Here is a 27,036-nt window from a genome sequence, read left to right as displayed (position 1 = left end):
TTAGGAGGAAGACTTTGGTGGTTTTGGCACAACCGCTGCTCTTTCAACTAACAAAGCAAAGCCACGTAAAGCTGTGGAGCCACCTCTTTCAACCAAACCTCTTGTTGGTAAAATAATACCCAAGACCTCCAAATCAACAGTAATTGGGAAAATTATATCACAGAGTGCCAAAGAAGTAGAAAAAGAAGGCCTGGTTGGGAAGATTGTACCGAAGAGCTCCAAAGAAGAAGGCGTGATTGGGAAAATTGTACCGCGCAGCTCCAAAGATGAAGAAGGGCTTATTGGGAAGATTGTATCACGGAGCATTAGTAAAGATGTGGTAGGCATGAAGGTCAAAGAGGAGCAAAAGGTGACGCTTAAAGTGCAAGAGAGGAAGGTCAAGATTGCTGACTTGGAACCAGGGAAAATTGAGGAAGCCCAAATAGCCGATAATACAGTCAAGCTAAAGGTGTCTGATGACGCCTCACCCGCTAAGCGCGCCAGGCTGTCAACGGCGTCCCCGCACCGTCGCCAAAGGAAAAAAATGGCGAAGGATGTGGCCGCCTCCCCAGAAATTGGGGCCGAGGCCGGCACCCAGAGCGGGCCGGAGGCCGCCATGCCTCTGGAAGGGATGCCACCTCCACCGCCGGTGTTATCGGAGCACCGTGTCCATAAACGACACTCCCGCAAGTCCTTATACGGTGCAAGGAGGAAGCCGGTCAAAAATGCCCCGCCGTCTACCCCTTCCGCCAGCCCCAAAAAGAAACGTATCAAGCACGTCTTTTACGCCTACGTCCCTGATCCCACTCCTACCGCTCCATCCGAACTAGAGCCCGGCGTTCATGTGGAGCAGCACAATTACGCAACTGTTACTACTGCACGTTCGTCCCGCGTCATCAAGACGCCAAAGAGGTTTTTGGATGAGGCCATTGTGCCCTTCCCGAAAGGTCACTTGTCCTCCTGGCTCAAGCCACAAACTAAGGATGAGGAGAAAACCAGCACGTCCTCTCAAGAGTCCGTTTCCGATACCAAGATTGACGGGGGCACAGTACCTGACAAACCACCGTGTCCACCAAAGTTGTCTGTGAGACCCGTTCACGCCACTAGTCACTTGGACTTCTACAAGAAACTCAAAAGGCTCACTTTGAAGTTGGCGGAGAAGAGGAGAGGCCAGTTTGCCGTGCGGGCAGATGAACAGGAAAGCACACGTGTGGAGGATTTGAGTGTGCCTGTCAAGAAGAAGAGGAGACGACGCAAGACCAAACTTACTGTAGAGGAGATGGACTCACCGGGAGTGGTGAGGAAGCTTGCCGTGGTCAACAACAATGAAACCAAGCCAGCCTCGCAGACGGAAGACACCGACAAGAATAGTAAGCAAGGCTTGGTTTTGTCTTATAAACCATTACATATATTACCAATACATTCAATTTTTTTCTTGGTCCAGATTTCCCAGCCCTAAGTCATACCTAAATCTAGGAGAGGGAACCTTTTGGTACCTTACGATACGATTTGCGATACAAAGCTCACGATAACGATGTGACGATATGGCGATCCAACGAACATCGATACATTGGTCAGGAAATCATTCTAGGATATTTTACAAACAACTAAATCAGAAAAACAAGCTTGTGCTGTGAATTAGAATGAGTTTGTCACTTGTAGACGTCCAATCCATTTGAACTGGGAGGGTGGCAGCGAATGAACATTCATTCGCTGCCACCCTCCCACTTCAAATGGATTGAACGTCTATGGCCGGTAGTGGCAGCCAATGAGGTAATTGTGGGCCATTTAAGGTCATTTTCCTGTTGATTTTCAGTTAGCGTATTTTCCGCACTGTAAGGCGCACCGGATTATAAGGCGCACCTTCAATAAATGACTAATTTTAAATTTTTTTCCATATGTAAGGCGCACCGCATTATAAGGTGCATAGAATAATCGCTACAGTATAGCCTGGGGTTATTTTATGCATGCATTAGACGGTGCTGCGCCAAAGGGAATGTCAACAAAACGGCAACACAACAGCAAGGTTAAAAAATGTAGTGCAACATTTATATCACATAGTGGAGGGGAACTTTTTTCTTTTTCACTGTCACCCTTTTTGTGTTAGATGGGTTATAATTTTTCCACTGTTTTGCATTGTATGCACTGCATTTGACCAGGGCATGTATAAAGGCCAAAAACGCCAATGACTATACCTGCTGCTTATGTTCAATTATCAAATATAAAATTACTTAAAATTTAGGGGCAATTTTTTGTGTTTTTGTTCCCCAAATGTTGATTTATAATTTGTCAGTAAAGAAAACAACAGTTTGGACATGACGTACAAGGTGTCCTGAAAAATGGAACCAAACCAGGCTATTGTGAACAGTTCGTTCTTTGAAATAGAAATGCAATATCAAATAAAAAAACAAAAAAAAAACAACTGTTGTGGCTCAATATTGATTCATATATAAGGCGCACTGTCGGCTTCTGAGAAAATTTAAGGCTTTTAGGTCTCTTCGTGTTTATTGTGAGTTACAGAACAGAAAGTGACCTGGGAATCACCCAAATGAATAGGTAGTGACTCAAACTCAACAGAAAATGACCTGTAAATGCCCCAAAATGAACAGTGAGTGACCTGTAAATGCCCTGAAAATCAGACAGAATGACTGTGAATGCTCTGGTTTCGAATGAACGAATGTTTCCAGTCTAAATGGATTGGGCATAGTGCGCCGTCAATGCAGCCTAAGAGTTAACCTTGACACTATTATGGTGGAAGATTTTGGTAGCAAATTGTTCATTTTTCTTTTAGTCATTGACAGCTTTTTAAAACGATATCTCGATTCTTGACAGGAGCATATTGATAACCTTTTGGGATACAAAGTATCACGATATATCACCATTTCGATATTTTGTCACACTCCTCCCCAAATCTATCCTGACTTTCCTCTTACTGTCCCATCGAAAGATGTATCCCCTACCAGCATAGTGTAAAATAATTTAATAAATGAAGTGACAGGCTTGTAATGCTACCTATTGATAGGTGGCACATGTATTGTTTTAGGCCTATATAACGTAGTCGTATATAGAAGTAGCAAACTCTGAGTAAACCTACATGTTTGGTCCAACACACATATGGACAGTTCTCTGAACTGATGCTGAGTTCTGCTCTTCATTGCTGTTCTAAAATGAATAACTTTTTCTTTGGTGACGTGTTGAATATGAAGTCTGGTATTAAGGTACTTCCTAAGTAGGGAATTACAACGTTATAAACGTCAGATCATTATTTGGTGTCCTGTACGGTTGGATGATGCCAGAGTGGCTAATGAGATGGTCAATTTCCGTTTCCACAGATGATGTCGTTAGCGGAGAAGCTCGCCCCGCGGCGGCGCTAGCACCTGAGATGAGCGTGCCCGGGCACCGTGTGGTGGGCCTGAGTGGCGCCAACAAGAGGATGCTGCACCTGCTAAAGAAAGCCAAAGTGCAGCTCATCAAGATTGACCAGCAGAAGCAGTTCAAGCTGTCGCAGGTGAGCATGGAACTCATTGGCTAGGTTCATACTGCAGGTCTTAATGCATAATTTCTATTTTTTGTCATACCTGATTTTTTTGGCATGCTCGTTCAGACAGCCTTTGTCCATTGAGCCCGTTCAAGTATTACGTATGCGCACTAATCCGACAGGTGCCTAGCAAACTGACCTGCATGCGCAAAAGCATCATAACAAATGACTACACATGCTGGTTGTACGTCATTCCAGGGTGATCATATTTTGATTTCCAAAAAAAAGACACAAATAACAGACATTAATAATCCCTGTTTAGTCTTATATTCAAAGTTTATATGGATTGATAGCACACATGCATGCACTGTGCGTGCGTGACAGTTTGCCCAGACTCGGCTATGAAAGCAATACTGAAATATTGCTTGTTTGGCGCACAGAAAGAAAAATGAGCATTATCAGGCTTATCCTTTTCCTCATATGATTTATTTTATAACTGTTGTCAAGCCCGCCTCCTGCGTAAAAGCTGAGTTCAAGCTAGGCGCTAACGCTAATGCACAGCTGTCGCTGCCGTCCTGCCTGCCACTCTCACTCTTTGTCTGACGTGATTCCTGCATGGATTCCGATTTGGGAGATTGACAGTTCAGACCTCCGCCACTATCTGGAAAAAGATAGCCCGGATTGGATTTAAACCACATACGAAAGTGACCCAGATCGGATTTAAAATGATTCACTTTTATGCGACTTGTCCCGCTCAGACCGTCAACTTAATGCCTCACTCCGGTCGGAAAACAAAAAAAAAATTAGATTTGTGCATGACCAGCGGTGTCGACCTAGCCATTTAGAACCAATATTCATATAGTACATAAATCAATTTTAACTATTTTATTTTCTTCATGAACAGATGAGCGCTAGTGAGTCTCAAGTGGCAGTGGGCGGAAGAAGGAAAAGGAGAACCAACCTCTCTCCCAAACTTGGACGTTCTCAGGTAAACAAGCATTTTATTGCTTTATTCATTTTTACCAAACTCGAAAAAAAGGAGGTTTTGCAACATACTGTTGAATTAAAAAAAAAAAATTCCTTCAGCACAAACACTGCATGACATTCAGGAAATTATTTCATCATTTTATGTAATGTTATAACAGAAAGTCATTTTATTTTTGTTGACAGGAGCAGCCATTGGGGGGTCCAAGGATCAAGCACGTGTGCAGGGCGGCGGCAGTCGCCCTCGGCCAGCCACGGGCGATGGTGCCCGACGACATTCCCCGTCTCAGTGCCCTGCCGCTGCACGAAAGGGAGGGGATCACCTTTTCCCCTGTGATTGAAGGTACACTCAGCTCACATTTTCTCTGACTACCGTGCTAAACTAAAAAAGTGCATTCCCAGCGCACATTGCTCATTTTTAGTCTTGAGTCATCCTACTTACTATGAAGAAACCATGTAGACAACCTTTTGTTTATTCCCAACACTCAAACAAGCTACCGAGTACATGAATAGTAAAGAGGGCAGTTGAGAAAGCAAAAATATCCCCACTTTTATACGTCACAGTGCACTTGTAGTAATAATAAAACGTAAATCCACCTCACCACAAAATAAAAACCCCACCGCCCCCCAAATACAATTCACCAATTCCAAAAGGACAACACAACAGTGATTTGTAAGCTCAATGTAGTTGTAAATTAATTATTTGCCAGCAAAAATATCTTTTGTCACACACAGATTAGCCACCGCTGTTGGAAAGCTTTACCCAACACTGGTCGATCGGCCATCACTCTGTATGAGGTGAGAAAGTGCTGTTTGACCATTAGTCTCGCTGCCCTGAAGCACACGTAGGCACAATCTTAACACCACACAGAGAGAAAATTTGCACACACATAGAGTACATCACAGAATAAATGATTCAAGAGAGTATAATTATGTTGTGCTCGTTAAGAAATGAAAGCACCCAAAAATGTTGACGTGTGAGAAGAACAATGATTGCACAAAATTATCTCAGTCGGTTTCTTTAGAGTAATAGAAGCACAGTCGTATATCAGTGTTGTTTAGCCCTACCAAATCTTGACCATTTGCTTCTCGCGGATATTACCATATTCACCTAGGAGTTTGTAATGAAACCTATCCTTCCTATTACCGTATTGGCCCGAATATGAGACAGTGTTTTTTGCATTGAAATAAGACTGAAAAAGAGGGGGTCGTCTTATATTCGCGGTCTCGACATTATACCCATTCACGACGTTAAATGACGCCAGATATCATTGAAGTGATGTTCTGTTATGACAAATCTCTGCTACTCTCCTCATTCACGACGCTAGATGGCGCCAAATATCATTGAGGCGATGTTCTGTCATGACAGATCTCAGCTACTAGTTTAACCAGTTTGCATTATTTTTATCACAATGTTTTTCCTTATTCAGATTGGTTTCAAGACTAATTAATGCAGTTATAGCAATTTTGTTGCTTTATCACAATAGATTGGTTTATTTACATTTCAAAAACCAGAAGCCATTCATTTACGAACGTGATTGCACTTTAGTTTACATATTTAAATGTTCAGATATTAAGATTTCAGTGTGGCAAAATAACATGCTTTTTCTTTCAAATATATTGTTATAATTTGTTTCAGATGTACTGTAATTATTTTCTGTGTAAAAATTAATTTGGTGTTCAAAAAGTCTTTTTTCAAACTTGAGTCTTGAAAAAGACTGGGTCGTCTTATAATGAGGGCCGTCTTATATTCGGGCCAATACGGTATTTATGGAAAATTCCATCTACTTTTTTCACTATCATGGTAAAAATCCTGTCTATAAAATACTTTTTTGAAGCCACATTGTTGCCAAGAAACTATGTAGATGTGTAAAGAGGAGCTTAATTTAGATGGCCATGGCTTTAGTTGACGTTTTGTTGGTGTCATAAGGCATTTATAGACATGTCTCAACTTTTTTTTGGTTTTTAGAAGCATTTAGTCGCAGATTTTCTGTATTTACGGCAGGGCTCTGTCTCTGTTCAGTGGCTGTACCTCTGCCTTCCGCTTGGACGTATAAACTCCACCCTATAACATTGTCCTCTTGTTATTTTAACAGATATTTGTAAAATGTGGTCTCTCCATTTCTGTTAAATAAAACACGACTAATATGTACTTCACAATGCCTTCAAATATGTTAAACTGTACTTTGTAGCGCCCATCCATCCTCATGCTCTCCTGCCCGCAGATGTAGCCGATGACGATGACGACGAAATCTCTGTTGAAGGCAGCACTCAGTGGCTCGCCCCACAGGAATCTCTCCAGCAGTGGCGGCGACGGGGCCGGCGGCGTGGCCGCAAGTTCAAAAAGCGCAAAGTCTTGAGCCGCTACGCGCCCGGCGGCATCCGTTCGCGACGTTGTGGTTTGTGCAAAGGGTGCCTGGTGGACAGGGACTGCGCCACTTGCGAGAACTGTCTCGACAAGCCCAAGTATGGCGGGCCCAACACGAAGCGACAGTGTTGCATGTAAGGAAAAGAGTTTGTGCATATCAAAGGTTATCCAAATAACTTTTGAGTTGTTAAAAGATGACATTCTTGTGCTTTAATGTTCCACAGACATAGGAAGTGCGAGAGAATTGCTGCGGCAAAGATGGAGCGCATTGTCAAACAACTCAAAGGTAATTGTGAAAGTGACATTCCTGTCTGCTATTTGTAAGGAGGGGCATTTGACAAAAGATTTTCAGATTAAATATAGTGGTGCCTTGACTTGCAAATGTCCCAACTTGTGAGTTTTTTTTAAAATCTACTTTTGAGTTGTGAGCTTCAATTAAATGGTACTATAGTATGTAATGACCCGTCATGAACCCTTCTTTTCCCCCCCGTTATGTGGTTTCTATGCTGCCCTCCCTCCCAGTTCCAATGGATTTGATGTCTACCAGTGACAAACTAATTTTGGAGAGTTATCATTTAATTTTGAACCCTTTAACACCTGAGCCTAGTTTTTCCTTATTTGCATGCCTTTGATGTTGCCTTTATATTTCAAAGAAAACATATTCATAATGGCCTTCATGTCCAAACTGTTGTTTTCTTCACTGACCAATTATAATCAACATTTTGGACCCAAAAAGACGGAAAAAAAGAAATATCTCAAAATCTTTTGTCATAATTTGTAATCTTGATGCCCCATTGACAACCAAAGATGCATGACGAGCCGTTTTGAAGCTTGATAATATTTATTCAAATTGTCAGGATAAACATTCAACAGAAAAAATAAGACTGGTAATATGCATTTTTAGCCTTTACATGTACGATAGTCAAAAGGTTTTATACAGTAGACCAGCAGTGCAAAATAGTGGAAAAAAATGTATACATACATATCGTCTAACACAAAAAGGGTTTGGGGGATATCTCTTTGTGAGGTTAGTTATTGCACCCATCACCTTATCAAAAGTATATACATACAATTAAGCTTCTTAAACACACACATCTATATACAAATTGAACAGATTGATAGTGAAAAAGAAATCAAATATAACATTGAAACAAGTCTTTTTAAAATTATTGACAATAAACTAGTTCAGTTCAATTTTATAGGGATTCCACTCAGTTCCCCATGAACAAGACAAAGGGCTACATCATACACTGTTAAACAGCCCACTGCTTGGCAATTTATTAAAAATGTTCACATTACGTCCGTCCTTCATGACCTCACAATGGCTGCTGGGACGTGTAGTTTTTCGTGGTGCTTTCGGTTTTGAAAAAGGACAAGAAATAATGGAAAAATGGACATAAACACATGGACCATGGAGCATTTTAACATTTTATTTATGAGGGCAATAAAACTACAAAACTAATGACATTATCTCCCGTTTTACTTGGTCGATTGGCTTCAAGTAAAAAAACGGCCGTGGACCTCAACTTCTGCACTTTCAAATGAGACCAATCAGCTGTACGTGGGTGATGTAATTACAGCGTGATAAGGCTTCAAAGATGATACGCGTAAATGTGAGGCCACCGACATGTCCAGTGTTAACGGTTTAAACCGCATTTTAACGCCTACTGGTGATTTGGTGCAATGTTGACATCTAGAGGCGTGCGAAATTTCCGATTCTTAAGATTATTTGCGATTCGGCCATGGAAGATTCGTGAACAATTCACAAACATTCAAATTCCAATTATTGAATTATACCAGGTAAGCGGAACTAAAACGGTCAGCGCGGTCTTCATGATGCAATGAGGAACGGACCGAGAGTAAATATGTTCAACTCATGCCCCTAGATAAAAAACAATAATACCTGACTGTGACCGACATCTGCTACAAACAACGCCTAGTTGCTGCACACATACGGCTACGGTAGATATCACATGTATGTAGAACTAGATTCGAAATGACAGACGGCGGTGTTAGAACATGAATAGAGAACTAGATGTGAAATGACAGACTTGCCGGTGTTGGTGAACAGCCGCCATCTTGAAGCAGTAGCGAACCTAATTAACTTTTTATCTAAAATACTCCTAAATCGGCAAAATCTTGACTTGAATCTCTTTAAATGATGAAACAGTTTTAAAACTTTGACATGTCGAAAGTAGAAGGAAAATTACGGAATAATGGGAGCAATTTAAACAACTTTAACGGTTGATTCACAACATTAAATTAATTGAATGTACAGGGGTGCACATAAGTGGTCCGCATGCGCGCATGCGTACTGGACGTAGACAAAAAAGCGCTGGCCCTCAACGGCTTCCATACGCTTTTGCGTACCGATGGCTGACCACTGTATTTGAGGCGGACACGAGAAAATAACTTCTCAAAATGTCGAAGAGGCAGGCCACACTGAGTAATTACTTCCGTGTTCCCCCATCCCCGTCAAAAGACAAGACAGACGACAGAGACGTCAACGGAGCTACCGAAAAATAGGACTTTTGCTGAAAAGTGGCTACAGGAAGTACCATGGCTAGAAGCAAATGATGCTCGCACGGAAATGCGGTACAAAATGTGCCGTGAGAATCCCAATGTCACCGATAAGAGCAGCGTATTTTATGTAGGGTCAAAGAATTTCAGCCATCCAAACTTTGAAAAGCACGAAAAAAACAGAGAGCATGTGGCAATTAAGCAAACTATCGATGTCAGACATGGCCCGACTCGCCCACTGGCCCTAAGTCGCGGAATAAAGGTAATGAACAGCGACATGCACTGACAAACGTGTTTTTGCTCGCATTTTACAAAGCTAAACATGCACGTTCAATGAGGTCTTATGAGGAGGACATCCCACTTTTAAAAAGGCTTGGAGTTAATGTGGGAGCCGCATAAAGGCCTTTATTTTGAATTGGTGCTTTTTATTTCTTTACATTTCACTTCAAAGTAATGGCAATTTTGTTGTGCCAGTTGATGTTAATCAAGCATTAATTTTTAATATAATTAATTAAAGTTAATTGGCTCTAAGTAAAGCTTGTCATAAATTTATCGCATCAGGCGGGTCGGCTCTCAAGCTCAATGAGGACCAAGTCACATCTCCAGGTCCTGAGAACCTGGGCAAAAAAATTATGTGCACCCCTGTGAATGTAGTTGAAAGCTGCTGATACAGAAAGGGGACTTGAGTCTTGTATTTATTGTTTTTAATTGTTAACTTGATACTGAAATATTAGTTTGGTTTAGCCTGAGAGGATTTTTCAACAATTATGGAACTAATGTACAAAACATGAAAAGCTGGGGGGTTACATCATTATTTATAATCGAATCGGGGCCTCAGAATCGTAATCCAATCGTTAGGTGCTCAAAGATTCCCACCTCTAGTGACATCTTATGGTCCATATGTAAGCAAACATGTCCCAGATTTTGCCCATTGAACTGAATTGCATTTTGTTTATTTTTGTCTGTTGGATGTAAATGGATTTTAGTAAGACTACATATAGGCATTTTGATAAATGGCTTAAAATAAGTGTTGTTTTTGGCAGCTCTTTTCAATTTCGTCGTAGTCTTTTGTACGATAATACTTATTGGTCTTAGTCATTTTTTAGTAATCTCAAAATGTGTTCGTCTGCGTCTAGTTTCTTTTGATGAAAACTTGACTAATTTCTTCTAGTTTTAGTCAACGTTTCCGAAAAATGTTTTAATCAGTAAAGTTAAAAAAACAATTTACTCCAAAAATAAAGGCTTCCAACTATTTAGAATGATCATTGACAGACGAGCACATATTGTAGCGTCTACAAAGAGAACACCAACTTGGTGATAAGACACACTCCGCAGGAAAAGAGGACATTATTTTCAATTAATTACACCCACTTGGACACCACGAACTGTTAGCATTAGGCTGATGCGAATGCTATGCTAACACTACGAGTTACATTTAGTGTGTGATTATCACTCAGCACAGACCTTTAAAGGCTAAAGCAACATTGCATATTTTCTCTGGCCAATATAAGGAAACAAATCGTACCATGTGTGCAAGCTCTGAGAGGAGAGGAAAGAAGAAGAGCGGACACTGGCAGTTGGGGTGCGGGGCAGAGCACGTCACATGAGTGACCAGACACTGCTACATGTCACACATTGTGAACATGGGACGGAAAATATTGCACATTTTTGTCTCGTTCTCGTTTCGGACGAAAACTGGCATTTGTCTAATTATGTTTCAGTCTGAAAACACGTTTTTAGCTCGATATTGTCTTGTCATCGTCATAAAAAAAAGTTCGTTGGCGGAATATTTTCATTATTGTCATCGTTGACGAAAACAACACTGCTTAAAAAAATACATAGGTCAACATTTTAATTTTTCTAGCATTTGTTTTTTGTGGGAATATGTGGAATAACTTGTTAACCTAGATTCTGATAAGTATGGTAGCTAGTGGTGGCTGTTTGAACCCGTTTTTAAAAACTGCTTCGCATAAGCTTATATTTTCATAGTATGGTGTAATTTCATGTCATGTTTTGACATATGATTTTGATTCAAGGTTTTTTAAAAAAAAAAAAAAAATTTATTTATTTTTTATTGAACCAAAAACAGTATTTAGTACATAATTTATCATTCGCTTCGATTTTGTCAGTCCGGGCCAGGCGGTTTTCGGCGCCGAAATCAAGCAGCGACGACTGCAATTGGGGCACAATAAAAGCTGAAAGGAAGCTGCCCTTAATGCCAACCAAGATCCGTAAGCAGTCCTTGCGCAACATCACCCCACGCTGCTACAGTAACCTCCTCAAATCCGAGTCTGATGAGGAGCCAGATGAAATGAGCAAAGAATTCAAGACTGAGAAGCAAGGTAGATAAGTCTTTTGTGCTATTTTGCAGAAAAAATAGAACTGCGTCTTAGCTGTGTGTTCTTTTTAAGATAATGAACTCGGGCTGTCCATTTGTGATGACACTCCACCAGAGGCGCTAAGGCAGCGCCGGACATTTTCCAAAGTAGGCAGACCAAAAGCTTACAAGGTAATAATACCCTTGAGCGTCTTTCTTCTCATGTAGGTCCTCTAAACTCTTGGGGTAAATTATTTGGAATACAATTGATCCATTCTTGCTAAATTTGATTGGCCCCTTGACGAATTCTACTACTTGAACTGTACCATTTCCAAATAATTTTCTTCCCAGACCTCTTTTCTTTTCTCATTTTGTCCACCAATCTAAAATGTGCTGGAATTACATAGTCAAGGGATATTTGATTGAGTCGGGGTTTTATTTTGGCCTCGCTTGCTATTTTCCTTCTGCTTTTTGTTTTTCTTGTAAACTACAGATGCTTTTAAATTGTTTTTGTTAAAATTTCATCTTGAAGACGGTTAAATTCATTTCGTTAGCTGGTGCGGTGCATGGTGTACAGCAACAACATTTTGCAATTTGTTACAGAGTAACAAAGCTTTATGTTCAAATGTATTAGTGATAAAGACGTCTGAGGAAAGCAATTGGGGGTTTACGACAATATATTTTGAGTGACGACGGAGTTTAAATCAAAGTAACGTTAGGGAGATTGAGTCACTCTACGTCAATCTGAAGCAGAACTCATCAATGATCATGTTTTTATGCTGCTTTTGGGATCTCATTTACATCATAAATTCATTCAGACCACAATTCATTTTAGAACCCATTCACACACTTCAGTAGGTGCTGCTGTTTTGATTGTGTGAACTGTCATGTCAAACTAAGATGATTGCACTTGCTGCACGTTTTTCTTTCCCTTCTTGGTTATTTGAGGTAATAGTTATCATTTCTGAACAAAAAAAATCCCCATTGTGTCAATACCAGCAGACCCAGGTTACCTATGTGGACGTAACATCAAGCATGCCTCTGTTTACTCCTGCAAGTTTTCCCCCTTTTTTTTTAACCCTGGCTAACTTAAGTGTTCCTACAACAAGGCTTCCTCCTTTGTCTGTCGCCTCCATTGCATGCGCCTCTATTCAAGTGTAGCTTTTGGAACCTGTATGGCTGGTTGGCTTAGGCAGTCCCCTCATCCGCAGGAATCGCAGAACACTGAAGAGGCGGAGCCAAGCGATATGTTCCCCTGTCCCGGCCCTCCCGGAAGCCCAGTGCCCAAACTTGGGCGGCAGCTCAGAGTACACTTGTACCGCCTCCCTGAACTGCTCCAGCTATCGCCCCACAGCCTGGATTCATACCCTAAATACTCAGAAAGCAAATCGATGCAGCCTAGTGAGCCGCACTCACTGCATGCCGTACCGCCGCAGCTCGTAACACGGCATCCGCCTGATACACAGCCCCCTTCACGTGTCCTCGTGTTGCGACTGCACCGCTTGCCTCAGTCTGTGGTGCACGCCGCCTTACACGGTTGTAATATTGAATCACCACCACCTCTTGGAAGTCCAAAGAAACAATCACATTCAGCTCTGACTGAGTTTGCGACCACCTTACGCTGTCAAGGCGACCCACTGTCGCAGATGCAGCCCCTACACAGTTTGACCGACAAAGAACACGCAGTGGAGGATGGCGCCCAAGAAGACGGACAAGAGGGGACGGTGCTGCAAAGGCCGGCAGACTCTGACCCACAATGTCTCCTTCCTTCCCAGAATGCCGCTGAGGGCTCGTCCGTCAGCGCCTCTTTGGGTTTCCCCAATGGTTTTCCCCAGAAGGGGCTGGTGCTGGAAAAGAAAAAGATCCGTGTGGATTTTAAGGTATGCTGAATTTTTTTTACTGTTTTAATGTTATTACTAGCCGATAGAGCTGGGAATCTTTGGGCACCTAACGATTCGATTACGATTCAGAGGCTCCGATTTGATTATAAAACGATTATTGATGCACTTTTTTAAAAGATATATATACAGTGCCTTGCAAAAGTATTCGGCCCCCTTGAATCTTGCAACCTTTCGCCACATTTCAGGCTTCAAACATAAAGATATGAAATTTATTTTTTTTGTCAAGAATCAACAACAAGTGGGACACAATCGTGAAGTGGAACAACATTTATTGGATAATTTAAACTTTTTTAACAAATAAAAAACTGAAAAGTGGGGCGTGCAATATTATTCGGCCCCTTTACTTTCAGTGCAGCAAACTCACTCCAGAAGTTCAGTGAGGATCTCTGAATGATCCAGTGTTGTCCTAAATGACCGATGATGATAAATAGAATCCACTTGTGTGTAATCAAGTCTCCGTATAAATGCACCTGCTCTCTGATAGTCTCAGGGTTCTGTTTAAAGTGCAGAGAGCATTATGAAAACCAAGGAACACACCAAGATACCACCGATACTCCACCGAGATACTGTTGTGGAGAAGTTTAAAGCCGGATTTGGATACAAAAAGATTTCCCAAGCTTTAAACATCTCAAGGAGCACTGTGCAAGCCATTATATTGAAATGGAAGGAGCATCAGACCACTGCAAATCTACCAAGACCCGGCCGTCCTTCCAAACTTTCTTCTCAAACAAGGAGAAAACTGATCAGTAATGCAGCCAAGAGGCCCATGATCACTCTGGATGAACTGCAGAGATCTACAGCTGAGGTGGGAGAGTCTGTCCATAGGACAACAATCAGTCGTACACTGCACAAATCTGGCCTTTATGGAAGAGTGGCAAGAAGAAAGCCATTCCTCAAAGATATCCATAAAAAGTCTCGTTTAAAGTTTGCCACAAGCCACCTGGGAGACACACCAAACATGTGGAAGAAGGTGCTCTGGTCAGATGAAACCAAAATTGAACTTTTTGGCCACAATGCAAAACGATATGTTTGGCGTAAAAGCAACACAGCTCATCACCCTGAACACACCATCCCCACTGTCAAACACGGTGGTGGCAGCATCATGGTTTGGGCCTGCTTTTCTTCAGCAGGGACAGGGAAGATGGTTAAAATTGACGGCAAGATGGATGCAGCCAAATACAGGAACATTCTGGAAGAAAACCTGTTGGTATCTGCACAAGACCTGAGACTGGGATGGAGATTTATCTTCCAACAGGACAATGATCCAAAACATAAAGCCAAATCTACAAAGGAATGGTTAAAAAATAAACGTATCCAGGTGTTAGAATGGCCAAGTCAAAGTCCAGACCTGAATCCAATCGAGAATCTGTGGAAAGAGCTGAAGACTGCTGTTCACAAACACTCTCCATCCAACTTCACTGAGCTCGAGCTGTTTTGCAAAGAAGAATGGGCAAGAATGTCAGTCTCTCGATGTGCAAAACTGATAGAAACATACCCCAAGCGACTTGCAGCTGTAATTGGAGCAAAAGGTGGCGCTACAAAGTATTAACGCAACGCATTTATACGGAGACTTGATTACACACAAGTGGATTCTATTTATCATCATCGGTCATTTAGGACAACATTGGATCATTCAGAGATCCTCACTGAACTTCTGGAGTGAGTTTGCTGCACTGAAAGTAAAGGGGCCGAATAATATTGCACGCCCCACTTTTCAGTTTTTTATTTGTTAAAAAAGTTTAAATTATCCGATAAATTTTGTTCCACTTCACGATTGTGTCCCACTTGTTGTTGATTCTTGACAAAAAATTAAAATTTTATATCTTTATGTTTGAAGCCTGAAATGTGGCGAACGGTTGCAAGGTTCAAGGGGGCCGAATACTTTTGCAAGGCACTGTGTATATATATATATATATATATATATATATATGTGTGTGTGTATATATATATAAATAAATGTTTTGTACACTAGTTCCACAATTGTTCAAAAATGCTCTCAGGCTAAACCAAATACTATTTCAGTATCAAGTTAACATATAACAGTAAACAAATATACAAAAATAAAAGTAAATAAAATACTCCAGTCCCCATTCTGTATCAGCAGCTTTAAACTACATTCAATTAACTTAATGTTGTGAATCAACTGTTAAAATTGCTTCCGTTATTTCATAATTTCCCATCTGTCTACTTTTGTCAAAGTTTTAAAAGTATTTCATCATTTAAAGAAAGATTCAAGACAAGATTCTGCCGATTTAAGAGTACAGTGGGGAGAACAAGTATTTCATACCCATTGGCAGTATATCAAATATTTGTTCTCCCCACTCTATCTTAGATAATTTGGTTCGCTACAACAGAGCCTTCTAGAGAAGTCACCGCTTTAGTACTGCTTTAAGATCGCGGCTGTTTACTAACGCCGGAAAGTATCATTTCGCATCTCTATTAAATAATACATGTTCTAACACCACCATTGTCTGTCATTTTGCATCTAGTTCTACATATATATGATATCTACTAGAGCTGGGAATCTTTGGGCACCTAACGATTCGATTACGATTCAGAGGCTCCGATTCGATTATAAAACGATTATTAATGCACCCCCCCCCCCCTTTTTTTTTTTTTTTTTTTTTTTTTTTTTTTGATGTTTTGTACATTAGTTCCAAAATTGTTCAAAAATCGTCTCAGGCTAAACCAAACTACCATTTCAGTATCAAGTTAACATATAACCGTAAACAAATATACAAAAATAACAGTTAATATAAAACTACTCCATAATAATACTCCAGTCCCTATTCTGTATCAGCAGCTTTAAACTACATTCAATTAATTTAATGTTGTGAATCAACTGTTACACTTGTTAAAATTGCTCCCGTTATTCCATAATTTCCCTTCTTTCTACTTTTGTCAACGTTTTAAAACTATTCCATCATTTAAAGATAGATTCAAGACAAGATTCTGCCGATTTAGGAGTATTTTAGATAAAAAGTTAATTAGGTTCGCTAGAACAGAGCCTTCTAGCGAGGTCTACTGCTTTAAGATGGCGGCTGTTTACTTACCCCGGAAAGTCTGTCATTTCACATCTCTGTTCAATAATACATGTTCTAATACCGACGTCGTCTGTCATTTTGCATCTAGTTCTACATACATATGATATCTACTGTAGCCGTATGTTTGTAGCAACTAGCAACTGGGCATTGTCTGTAGCGGCTGTCAGCCGCAGTCAGGTATGATTGTTTTTTTAACTAGCGGCATGAGTTGAACATGATATTTACTCTCTGTCCGTTCCTCATTGCGTCCCGCTTCCGCTTTACCTGGTATAATTCAATAATCGGAATTTGGATATTTGTGAGTCGTTCTCGAATCTTCCACGGCCGAATCGTGAATAATCTAAGAATCGGAAATATCGCACGCCTCTACTAGCCGATTTATTTCTTACTTTAGGTGGTAGGCATGTGCAGAGAATATAAGGGTGCGGTGGGTTCTTGACTAGTGTCGTTAATCTTACTGTAACAAAGTAATTAATTAGTTACAAATTACTTTTCCCAAAACATAATAGAGTTCGTAACTCGGTTACCTCAATGTAAGAGTAATTAGTTACTTGGCAAAGTAAATGGTGTTACTTTTCATGTTTTTCATTTAACATTCTATAACGTCTTTCACATCAAATATGTTTGTTAACTGATTGAATTGAACTGTCTTTTTCACCCCCCCCCCCCCCCCCCAAAAAAAAAAAAAAAAAAAAAAAACGTAGGCCACATTATGTGAAGTTCAGAGGGTTTTTGGGACAATAGGCCCTAGCCCAATTTTTTACCCTAAACTTAACTAGACACAGGGGTATTGCCGATATTGTGAAAACTGGATTGTAACCTTTGCTATGTTTGGAAGTCATTGAATGTTGTGAATCAACTGTTAAAATTGCTCCCATTATTGCATTAGTTCCCTTCTGTCTACATTCGACATGTGAAAGTTTTAAAACTTTGATCATTTAAAGATGGATTCAAGTCAAGATTTTGCCGATTTAGGAGTATTTTAGATAAAAAGTTGCTCAGGTTTGCTAGGAACGTTCCTTCTTGAGCCTTCTTGAAAAGTCTGCTTTAAGATGTCGACTGTTAACTAACGCCAGTGAGTTTGTCATTTCACATCTAGTTCTATATACATGTGAAATCTACCATAGCATCATGTGGGCGTTGTTTGTAGGCTGTCTGCTGCAGTCAGGTATTATTGGAGCCACCTAGCATCGCGTTTGCAATGGCGTCACAACTCCCTTCCCACCTCCCACCTCCCCACTCCCGCTCTGCTCTCTCCTTGTCTCTCAGACAACGCGCGCGTCATGAGTCAACCAAATTGCAGTAATGCACTAACGTACCCCTCAGTAATCGTAACGGCGTTGCAAAGATGAGAAAAGTAATTAATTAGATTACGACTGAAAAAATTAACGTCGTTAGTAACTGAGTTATACTCTAACGCTGTTATTAACAACGATCTTCTTAACTATAGACAAGTCCAAAACAGTTCTGTTTTGGCCCTTTTAACTTTTGTTTTAGTCTTAGTCTTTTTGACGGTAATACTTATTAGAACAACTCTCATCATAGCGATAATAGACACTCGGCAGGAAAAGGTTTTCCGACAGTTTAAGACGCTTGCCATTAGCATTAGCCTAATGCCAACCTGAGCATAGCATAGCGTTGAACGCGAATGCTATGCTAACGCTACGAGTTACATTTAATGATCACTCGGCATAGACATTTAAAGGCTCAAGCAACATTGCACATTCTCTTGGGCAAAGATAAAAAAACAAATCTTACCGTGTGCAAGCATGGCGACTGGAGAGCAGCAGCACGTCACATGAGTGACAGAACCAGCCACTGCTACGATCCAGGCTACGATCCAACTACACGTAAAATGTCACACATTGTGAACATGTTACGGAAACTGGCGCATTTTCGTCTCGTTGTCTTCTCGTCAGACGAAAACTGGCACTAGTCTCGTTATGTTTTAGTCTCCCAAAACACGTTTTTAGCTCGTTATGGTCTCGTCATCGTCATGAAAAAATTGTGTTGACGAAATATAGTCATCGTTGACGAAAACTGGTCCAAAAATTACAGTAACTTTGTTTTACAATGGAAAATGTTTTGACTGTCCCAAGTTTTCATATGTTGTTTGAATATTTTTTTTATCTTTAATTTTAGTACTGTCATACTGTGATATTTTTACTCAAGCTTATAATGTAAGAAACTAATATCGATCCATGCTTAATGGGCAGGCAGCGACTTATGAGACCCAATATTATCCATAATCGCTCCCTTTTAACTAAGTGTACATGGTCTGAAATCTGTCTGTATATTTAATATATTTATGATAACTTGAAGTGAATTGTTGCCTTCAGGAGGACTGTGCAGTCCAGAACGTGTGGCTTATGGGTGGCCTTAGCATCCTCACTTCTGTTCCAACCACACCTCAGCCCGTTTGTCTGCTTTGTGCCAGCAAAGGAAGACATGAGGTAAATCAGCCCTTAAAACCACTACGTGTCTGATTGACTCCCATTTTTCTTGCCTAACTCTTTATTTTTCTTCCCTTTCAGATGATCTACTGCCAAATATGTTGTGAGCCCTTTCACAGCTTCTGCCTCGCTGCCGATGAGCGCCCCCTGGAGGGGAACAAGGAGAACTGGTGTTGTCGACGTTGCAAGTTCTGCCATGTGTGTGGGCGCAGGAGCAAGCTGTCCAAGGTGTGAAAGTCAACAGATTCATCTTATTCCGTAATTATTTAAGTGTTTTAAAAATAAGTGTAGACTCCTTATGTGTTGATTCCTCTCATCAGATGATTTCTGTTTCTCCAGCCTGTCTTGCAGTGCAAGAGATGCCAAACCTCTTACCATCCTTCCTGTCTAGGACCAACGTACCCGAAGCCAATGAATTGCAGCCTCCCCTGGGTAGTCTTTATATTCTTCTACTATCCTCTCAATGTACATTTATCTTGTCATTTTTTGACAGTAGTGTGTTTTTTATGAAGCTCTGTATGACATGCATTCGCTGCAAAAGCTGTGGCGTGACACCCGGAAAGTCATGGGACGTGGCCTGGAACCATACAGACAATTACTGCCCGGATTGTGCTGCTCTTCACGAAAAAGGTTAACTAAATATAAAAGCTTAGTTACTTGGACTGACTTCTGAACTCTTCTTCCAAGGCCAAAAATATTACAAAGTGACATTAATAGTATGGTTGATAACGGAATGGAAATGGGAAAAGTTGTTTTTTTCCCAGATTTATTTCTGTGAACTCACTGGCTGCCATTGACGACAATAGACGTCCAATGTGTTTTAACTAGGAGGGGCGGACGTCTATCGCCGTTAATGACAGTGAATGAGTTAGGGCTGCAGCTAGCGATTAAGTATCTGATTAATCTATCGATTACCTAGTTCAAATAATCGAGTAATCAGATTAAGAACATTTAATGCATTGCAAAATAAATTTTAGCAGATGGAAAACAAAGGCTTGCTGAGACTGTATGTTCAAAAAAGCATTAAATGCAAATATAAAATAAAATTCCTGAGTGTTTTTCAAACTATTGCACTATTACCTGAATTAAGCCTCAAACGCTATAAAAAAATTTAATCAAATTACCTGAATTAAGCCTCAAACGCCATAGAAAAATGAATCAATGAGGATCAAAGTACAACAAAAGAACAATTCGCTAACTTGCATAGCTAAAGTCTGTTTGCTTAAATCATGTAAAATGCTAACTATACCTCAAAACTAAATTATGAATGCGTAAACGATCATATCTCAAACAAAAACTTATGTAGGTCTTAACGGAGCAGCTGGATCCAGCCATGTTAGATGAGTTATGTCATATTCCCTGTCGCAACTAGAGAGCAGCATATCCACCCTGATCACTCGAGTTAATTGATTAATCGTTGCAGCACTAGAATGAATGAATCTCCTTATTGCTCACCATTTGGAACCTGACATTATATGATGTGGATTACGCAGGTCACTTCTGCACAGTTTGCAACAAATGCTACGACGAAGACGGGAGCCAGCGAACGCGGATGATTCAGTGTTTGAAATGTAAACATTGGGTGCATCACAGCTGTGAGGGCCTCTCAGGTGCGTTTTAATTAAGGTTCATGAAGCTATGGCGGTTCTGATTCGCAACCAAAGTCCAATGTTTTGTTGTTTGTTGCAGAGGAGCTGTACGGGCTGCTGTCAAGCCAACCTCAGGACGCAGTCTTCACCTGTTCCCCCTGCCGTCAAAATTCTGGCGAGGACGGATGCCTGAAGGATCGTTTGCAAAGGCAACTGTTGCTCAGCCTGGAGGAAGTGCTTGCCGACCTGGTTTCTTCAAGCGCCACTAGGCACCTTGCACTCTGTCGATCGGTAAAGCGAACATTTGCGCTTTAGCTATGCCACATATTTTAAAAAAATATATATATAAATAAATGAGTGTGTGTTTTAGTGTCAAGAAATAAACAAGGATGAGTTAATCGAGGAACAGCCAACAGTGTGTGACCTACAAGCCGTTGACAGGAGGTTAAAAGGAGGGAGCTACACATCCATTGTGAGTAGGAACTAAATAGTAAAAAGTGCATTGCTAGAAATGGTTAAACATATATGCAGTATAACAATTACTCTGTTTCACCCACTCAGAAAGCTTTCCACACAGATGTGGTGTCTGTGCTGAGAAGGTGGCTTAAGGAGGAAGATGAAAAGCCTACCATTCAGGCCCGGGAACATTATGCTAAAGTAATTTACCCAAATTTATGCATTCTTACGTGGTTTGTAGTCCGTAAATATTTGTATGAGAATTTACTGATAATCTGTTATTGTGTCTAGTAGGCCTGGGCTATATATACAGTTTATGATTTTTTAAATGTTTTTATTATTATTATAGAATTAGAAAAGGGTAATTTGAAGAGGAAAAAAAATAAAAATCATAAATCTAAATTTTTATTGGGTTTAAAAAGTGATTTTATTTTAGGCCATATGGCTCAGCCCTATTGTGTGCTGTACATTTGTCTTCATAATCTTATATGATTATTGCTTGTTCGAACAGTTGATGACGCAAGTATTCAGCTGGCTTCCTGTCCACCACCAAAACAAGTTGAGGTCATTCTCTGAGGACCTGCCAAGGTAACAACACACTCACATCATAATACAGTACATCACATAATAAAGGTGGGAATCTTGGGGCACCTAACAATTCAATTACGATTACAATTCAGAGGCTATGATTCAATTATAAATCGATGATTGATGCCCCCACCCCCAAGTATTAGCTGCTTTTAATGTTTCGTGTTTACTCTTGGTCCGTTCCTCATTGTGTCCCAAAGACCGCACTGACTGTGTTTTAGTTCCTCTTTACTTGGCATATTTCAATAATCGGAGTTTGGATGTTTGTGAATCGTTGTCGATCTTCCACGGCCGAATCGCAAATAATCTAAGAGTCGGAAATTTCGCACACCTCTAGCACATAATAGAACAAAATGCAAAGTAAAAAGGAAAAATATCTCTTACCTTTCGAGTGAGGCGATGTCCACCTTCACAAGATCGATGGTGCCTATCTCACTCTTCGTGATGCAAAAACGAGAAGAGACCTATGATTTAATGTGCTTATAATGTAATGAACCCTCTGTGAGCTTAAAAAAACTCGACGTGAAACAAAAACACACTGAGCCTTGTGCTCATCCGGCTCAGATGTCGACCCGCTATACCAGCACTGATATTTTTGCACCTGTGCACGTCCTCATACTGTGGCATCCTAATTGAAATGTCATCAAAATAGGCCAATAGGAGAGCAGAATCCTATTACAGAGGCATGATGGGAAATACGACTGATAGGGCAGCAGGATCTTATGGTGTGACATTTAAAAACAGAGAACAGGAAGTACATGTGTATCTTTTACTAGAAGTGGGAATCTTGGGGCACCTCACGATTCGATTGCGATTACGATTTAGAGGCTACGATTCGATTATAAATTGATTATTGATGCACAACCCCAAAAACGTCATTTTTGCGATATTCCATTCATTTAAAGCACAGCTTAGCGGCTCAGCCATATTAGCACCAGTTGGGTTTTCATGCATTCCACGTAAGCCTGTCGCAATATGCAATAATTCCATTTATCACACGATAAATAAAAATGAAGGCGGTAATTTTTCAGCTGCGATTTATCACCTTGCGTGCACGTGCGCGCGCGCCTGTTGACGTGCCAGCGCTCCCGTCAGGCGTGACATTTCACACGGGGCAGCTATTTTTCGGCACAACGCCGGATATTTACAACGAAGTCCGCTAAAACATTGTTACCGACTTGGCTGCTATGAACAACCTCGCTTTAACAACGGACACCTGAATGGACATGATGAACATTGAGTGGCAAATTAAGAGCGCTGTGCTTCAAACTCTTGTTTATGAAGGTCAATTGTCATATGCTGGTGTTGTGCAGTAATGAGCAGACGTGACTTCAGTGGCGTTTGCTAACTTTTTTTAATGCGCGCGCACACACTAGATATCATGAAATAGCAAACTAGATGGGCTACATCCCATGCCATTGGCTACGTGAGCCCAGAGTGATTAATGGACACGTAGTCCATATAATACATCGATGAATTATAAACTGCTATGACTGAATGGAAGTTAAGAAGGCCAAATCAATCCATACCAGTGACTATAGATAATGTTGCAAATATTGTTAATTTAGTACGTGACACAGATGGATTCGGACACAAATAGGATCTCAGCACTTTTATACAAAATTTCTTCAGATCAGTAAGAAGTAAGCACATGAATATTATGCACTAAAAGGCATCTTTATATGATTGCAATTTAATTTTTGCTCGTTAGCAAAAAAAAAAAAAAAAAAAGGTAACAAAAAATACATTTTTTCCCCCAGAGCATTAAATGTATTGAATCCGATCGAAAATCGTGTCCCTCGTATCAAAAATCATATCGAACCGTGACTTGACTGTATCGTTGCATCCCTATGGAAGCTATGAGGGGAAAAGTTTTCATTTGCCTAAGTTATTAAGTAACTTTTTTTTTTCTTCTTGAAAAACACATTTTATTTATTCTGTTTCTGTGCGGTATTAATATTGTTGTCCTTTACTTTAGAGGAATGGTCTATTGTTTTTAGTTGTGATTTCTTAAAAAGTATTTTTGAATTTAAGAGTAAATATTTATTGCGCTTAAATCGGTGTACTTGATCTATTAATATATACTGTATTCTCACTGTGGTATTGTAAATTGTTTTTTTAAAAAAATGGGGGGAGCGCAGTAATATTGCATATCGCAATAATTTATGAGATAAATTATCGCACACTAAGATTTGTTATCACGACAGGCCTAATTCCACGTATTGGCGAGTCTGTCTACATTCGACAGCGATGGCATGATTTCTACGGGACTGCCGTGTCAGTGAAATAGCATCGGGTTGGGATGACGTACTTCGGCTCCATTGCTTTCAACGTTCTTTGAAATCCTTTATTTTCTAGAAGATTTTCTAGTCGAATCCAAAATAATTACACATGTCTGCTTTTACATTTTTGTGAGCATTTCTGATCTCACGGAGAAGTTGGTTGGTTAGGTCAGCCATGCTTGTTGCTGTCTTGTATCTAGGAAGCGTGAGTGTGTGTTCTCTTGGTCCATTCCTCATAGCGTCCCGAAGAATGCGCACTTTTAGTTCCGCTTTACTTGGCATGTTTAAATAATAGGAATTTGGATGTTTGTGAATCGTTTTCAAATCTTCGACGGCCGAATGGAAAATAATCTAAGAATCGGAAATTTCACACACCTTTATCTCATAGTATTTTTGCCTCTCGTAACCTGAAATTTCTTTCTTAACGAGGCAATATTTTCCTGTTTAAGTGTCGTAACCTGAAAATAATGTTAGTAGAGACGTTCATAAGTAGATACCACTGTTATTACAGCTAGGACAATCTACCGATATGCAATATTCATGTGTGGACCCTTTGCAGCGGTGTCCTCCCAGAAGCAGTTATCCCGCCTTCTAAGGAGCATAGCTATGCACAGTGGACACAGAGGACATACCAGCCTAGGGAGAGTAGAGGGGCACAGACGGCGAAAACCCCGCTTTATTCACTTGGTATGGATGACATCGTTGGTCAGTGTCTGTCAGGAAAAGTAAATACAACTCTCTTGTCAATACAGGTGCTGTGAAAGATGTGGAAGCGTCCAAAGATCATCGACAGTGTGCTTTGTGCCAGCAATATGGTGACTCTGCTCCAAGTGTAAGTTGAAGCTGCCTTTGTTTTTTCCTTGTTGGAGCATGTATAAATCCATATCCTTCTTAAATTTGGACAGGCTGGAGGACGTCTATTGTACTTGGGTCAGAACGACTGGGCCCACATCAACTGCTGCCTTTGGTCTGCTGAAGTTTATGAGAACAAAGGCGCTCTCTTCCAAGTACACACTGCGGTCTCCAGGGGCCGCCACTTGGTATGTAGTCACTTAACAGTGATTAGTTGTTAGAAAAAGGAGCAATTGCACAGGAGTTTTTTTCCTTCTTGTCACATCAGCGTTGTGACCGCTGTGGGCAATCGGGCGCCACTGTGGGATGCTACCTCTCTACCTGTCAGAGTAACTTCCACTTCATGTGTGCGCGAGCAGAGAGTTGCGTTTTTCAGCGGGACAGGAAGGTCTACTGCTACAAGCACACGCAACTCGTCAGCGCAGAGGTGCGTGGCCTCAATGATGTTGCTTTGAATAAACTAACTGAAATTGAAAAGCAACTTATAACTCGAGAATTTTCTTCAGACGGTGTCTGGGGAGGAATTTGAAGTCGCACGGAGAGTCTACGTTGACTTTGAAGGGATCACGCTGAGGAGGAAGTTTCTCACAGGCCTCGAGCCTGAATCCATTAATATGACCATTGGTACGGATATTTGATTATTTTATGGTTGTGAGTAGCGGTGTGACAAAATATCGAAATGGTGATATATCGTAATACTTTGTATCCCAAAAGGTTATCGATATGCTCCTGCCAAGAATCGAGATAACGTTTTAAAACGGTGTCAATGTTGAAAAAAATAAAAAGGAACCAACAAGTTGTTACCTAAATCTTCCACCATAATGGTGTCTCAGTTAACTCCAAGGCTGCATTGACGGTGCACGACGCCCAATCCATTTAGACTTGGAACGTTCGTTCATTCGAAACCAGAGCGTTCAGTCATTCTGTCTGATTTTCAGGGCATTTACAGATCATTTCCTTTGAGTTTGAGTCACTGCCTATTCATTTGGGTGATTCCCAGGTGACTTCCTGTTTTGTAACTCAAAATAAACAGGAAGTGTAAAATACCCCAAAATCAACAAGAAGTAACCGAACATCAACAGGTAAATGACCTTAAATGGCCCGAAATTACCTCATTACCTGGCAATGGCTGCCACTGACGGCCATAGACATTCAATCTGTTTGAAGTGGGAGGGATGGCAGCGAATGAACGAACGTTCATTCGCTGCCACCCTCCCAGTTCAATTGGATTGGACGTCTACTAGTGATGTATTCATTCCAATTCACAGCAGAAGCTTGTTTTTCTGATTATTAGTTCATTTGTAGAATATTCTAGAATGATTTCCTGACCAGTGTATCGATAATCGTTGTATCGCCATATCGTCAGATCAACGTTATCGTGAGCTCTGTATCGCGTATCGTATCGGAGGTACCAAGAGGTTCCCACTCCTAGTTGTGAGTAGTGCTGCTCCAAACGATTATTATAATAGTCAACTAATAATATTTAAGTCAACTTGCTTACAGTTTTATTTTAAAAATCAGTTTTTCATTTGTCGTGGCAGCTCATGGTAACATGGTTGTTTGTATTAACTTTATTTGTACTGGTGCACATCACACATTGCTGACAATATGTTTTTTGCATTTTAAGGGTCTCTGCAGATTCAGAGACTCGGTGTGTTGTCAGAGCTCTCATCAAATGGGAGGATGTTATACCCTGTTGGATACCAGTAAGCGAATCTCCTCTCGATAGAAATCCTACCTTACGTTTAGGATGAGAAATTAATTCCCCAAACAAACACGCCCTCCTCCCTCAGGTGTTCCCGGTTGTACTGGAGCACCGTGGATCCTCGCAGACACTGCAAGTACACCTGTAAGGTGACTGAAGTAAGCACCCCCTTGCCCGGTGAGGAACAAGAGCTCCTCATGAAGTGCGATCAAGAGGAGAATCAAACCATAGTCCACAGCCCTAATTTCCAAAGAGGTAATCTTCAATTAAAGCTCTCAATATAACCACTATGGTGCTCAGATGCCAAAATGAGGGACCTTTTCTCCACAGATGTAGAGACACTAGATGGTTTAAGCACCTCATCCAGCCCACTTTCCTCTGCTACACCATCGCCTAACTCCAAACTGCTAAATTCACCTGGATCCAAGCAGCATGGCTACACGCAGACTAGGAGGCCAGCGGGGGGATCATCCAGACCTCTCCCATCTCCAGGTAGACAAGAGAGTTTAAAAGCAGTTGT

At 40.8% G+C, this 27,036-nt stretch overlaps 1 protein-coding gene across 3 annotated transcripts in view; it reads left to right on the top strand.

The window, feature by feature from the left end:
- The window catches only part of LOC130910285 (histone-lysine N-methyltransferase 2B-like), a 64,414-nt gene that overhangs the window by 9,359 nt on the left and 28,019 nt on the right, over positions 1–27,036 (top strand). For 2 of the 3 annotated variants that reach the window (XM_057827432.1, XM_057827431.1), the window contains exons 2-27: positions 5–1,349; positions 3,312–3,487; positions 4,362–4,445; positions 4,628–4,784; positions 6,667–6,943; positions 7,034–7,095; positions 11,459–11,671; positions 11,741–11,838; positions 12,858–13,526; positions 18,931–19,044; positions 19,126–19,272; positions 19,384–19,476; positions 19,557–19,674; positions 20,538–20,654; positions 20,734–20,924; positions 21,004–21,105; positions 21,195–21,290; positions 21,601–21,677; positions 24,519–24,646; positions 24,712–24,791; positions 24,865–24,999; positions 25,080–25,238; positions 25,318–25,435; positions 26,439–26,517; positions 26,605–26,771; positions 26,847–27,008. In XM_057827432.1, coding sequence (XP_057683415.1) covers positions 5–1,349; positions 3,312–3,487; positions 4,362–4,445; positions 4,628–4,784; positions 6,667–6,943; positions 7,034–7,095; positions 11,459–11,671; positions 11,741–11,838; positions 12,858–13,526; positions 18,931–19,044; positions 19,126–19,272; positions 19,384–19,476; positions 19,557–19,674; positions 20,538–20,654; positions 20,734–20,924; positions 21,004–21,105; positions 21,195–21,290; positions 21,601–21,677; positions 24,519–24,646; positions 24,712–24,791; positions 24,865–24,999; positions 25,080–25,238; positions 25,318–25,435; positions 26,439–26,517; positions 26,605–26,771; positions 26,847–27,008 — 5,164 coding nt within the window. The remainder of the gene's footprint in view (positions 1–4; positions 1,350–3,311; positions 3,488–4,361; positions 4,446–4,627; positions 4,785–6,666; positions 6,944–7,033; positions 7,096–11,458; positions 11,672–11,740; positions 11,839–12,857; positions 13,527–18,930; positions 19,045–19,125; positions 19,273–19,383; positions 19,477–19,556; positions 19,675–20,537; positions 20,655–20,733; positions 20,925–21,003; positions 21,106–21,194; positions 21,291–21,600; positions 21,678–24,518; positions 24,647–24,711; positions 24,792–24,864; positions 25,000–25,079; positions 25,239–25,317; positions 25,436–26,438; positions 26,518–26,604; positions 26,772–26,846; positions 27,009–27,036) is intronic. The other variant, XM_057827433.1, reaches the window with a different exon arrangement.

Source organism: Corythoichthys intestinalis, chromosome 22 (assembly GCF_030265065.1).
Source record: "Corythoichthys intestinalis isolate RoL2023-P3 chromosome 22, ASM3026506v1, whole genome shotgun sequence".
NCBI classification, from domain to species: Eukaryota; Metazoa; Chordata; class Actinopteri; order Syngnathiformes; family Syngnathidae; genus Corythoichthys; species Corythoichthys intestinalis.
Note: the sequence above shows the minus strand (reverse complement) of the source record. Positions and strands in the feature narration are given on the sequence as shown.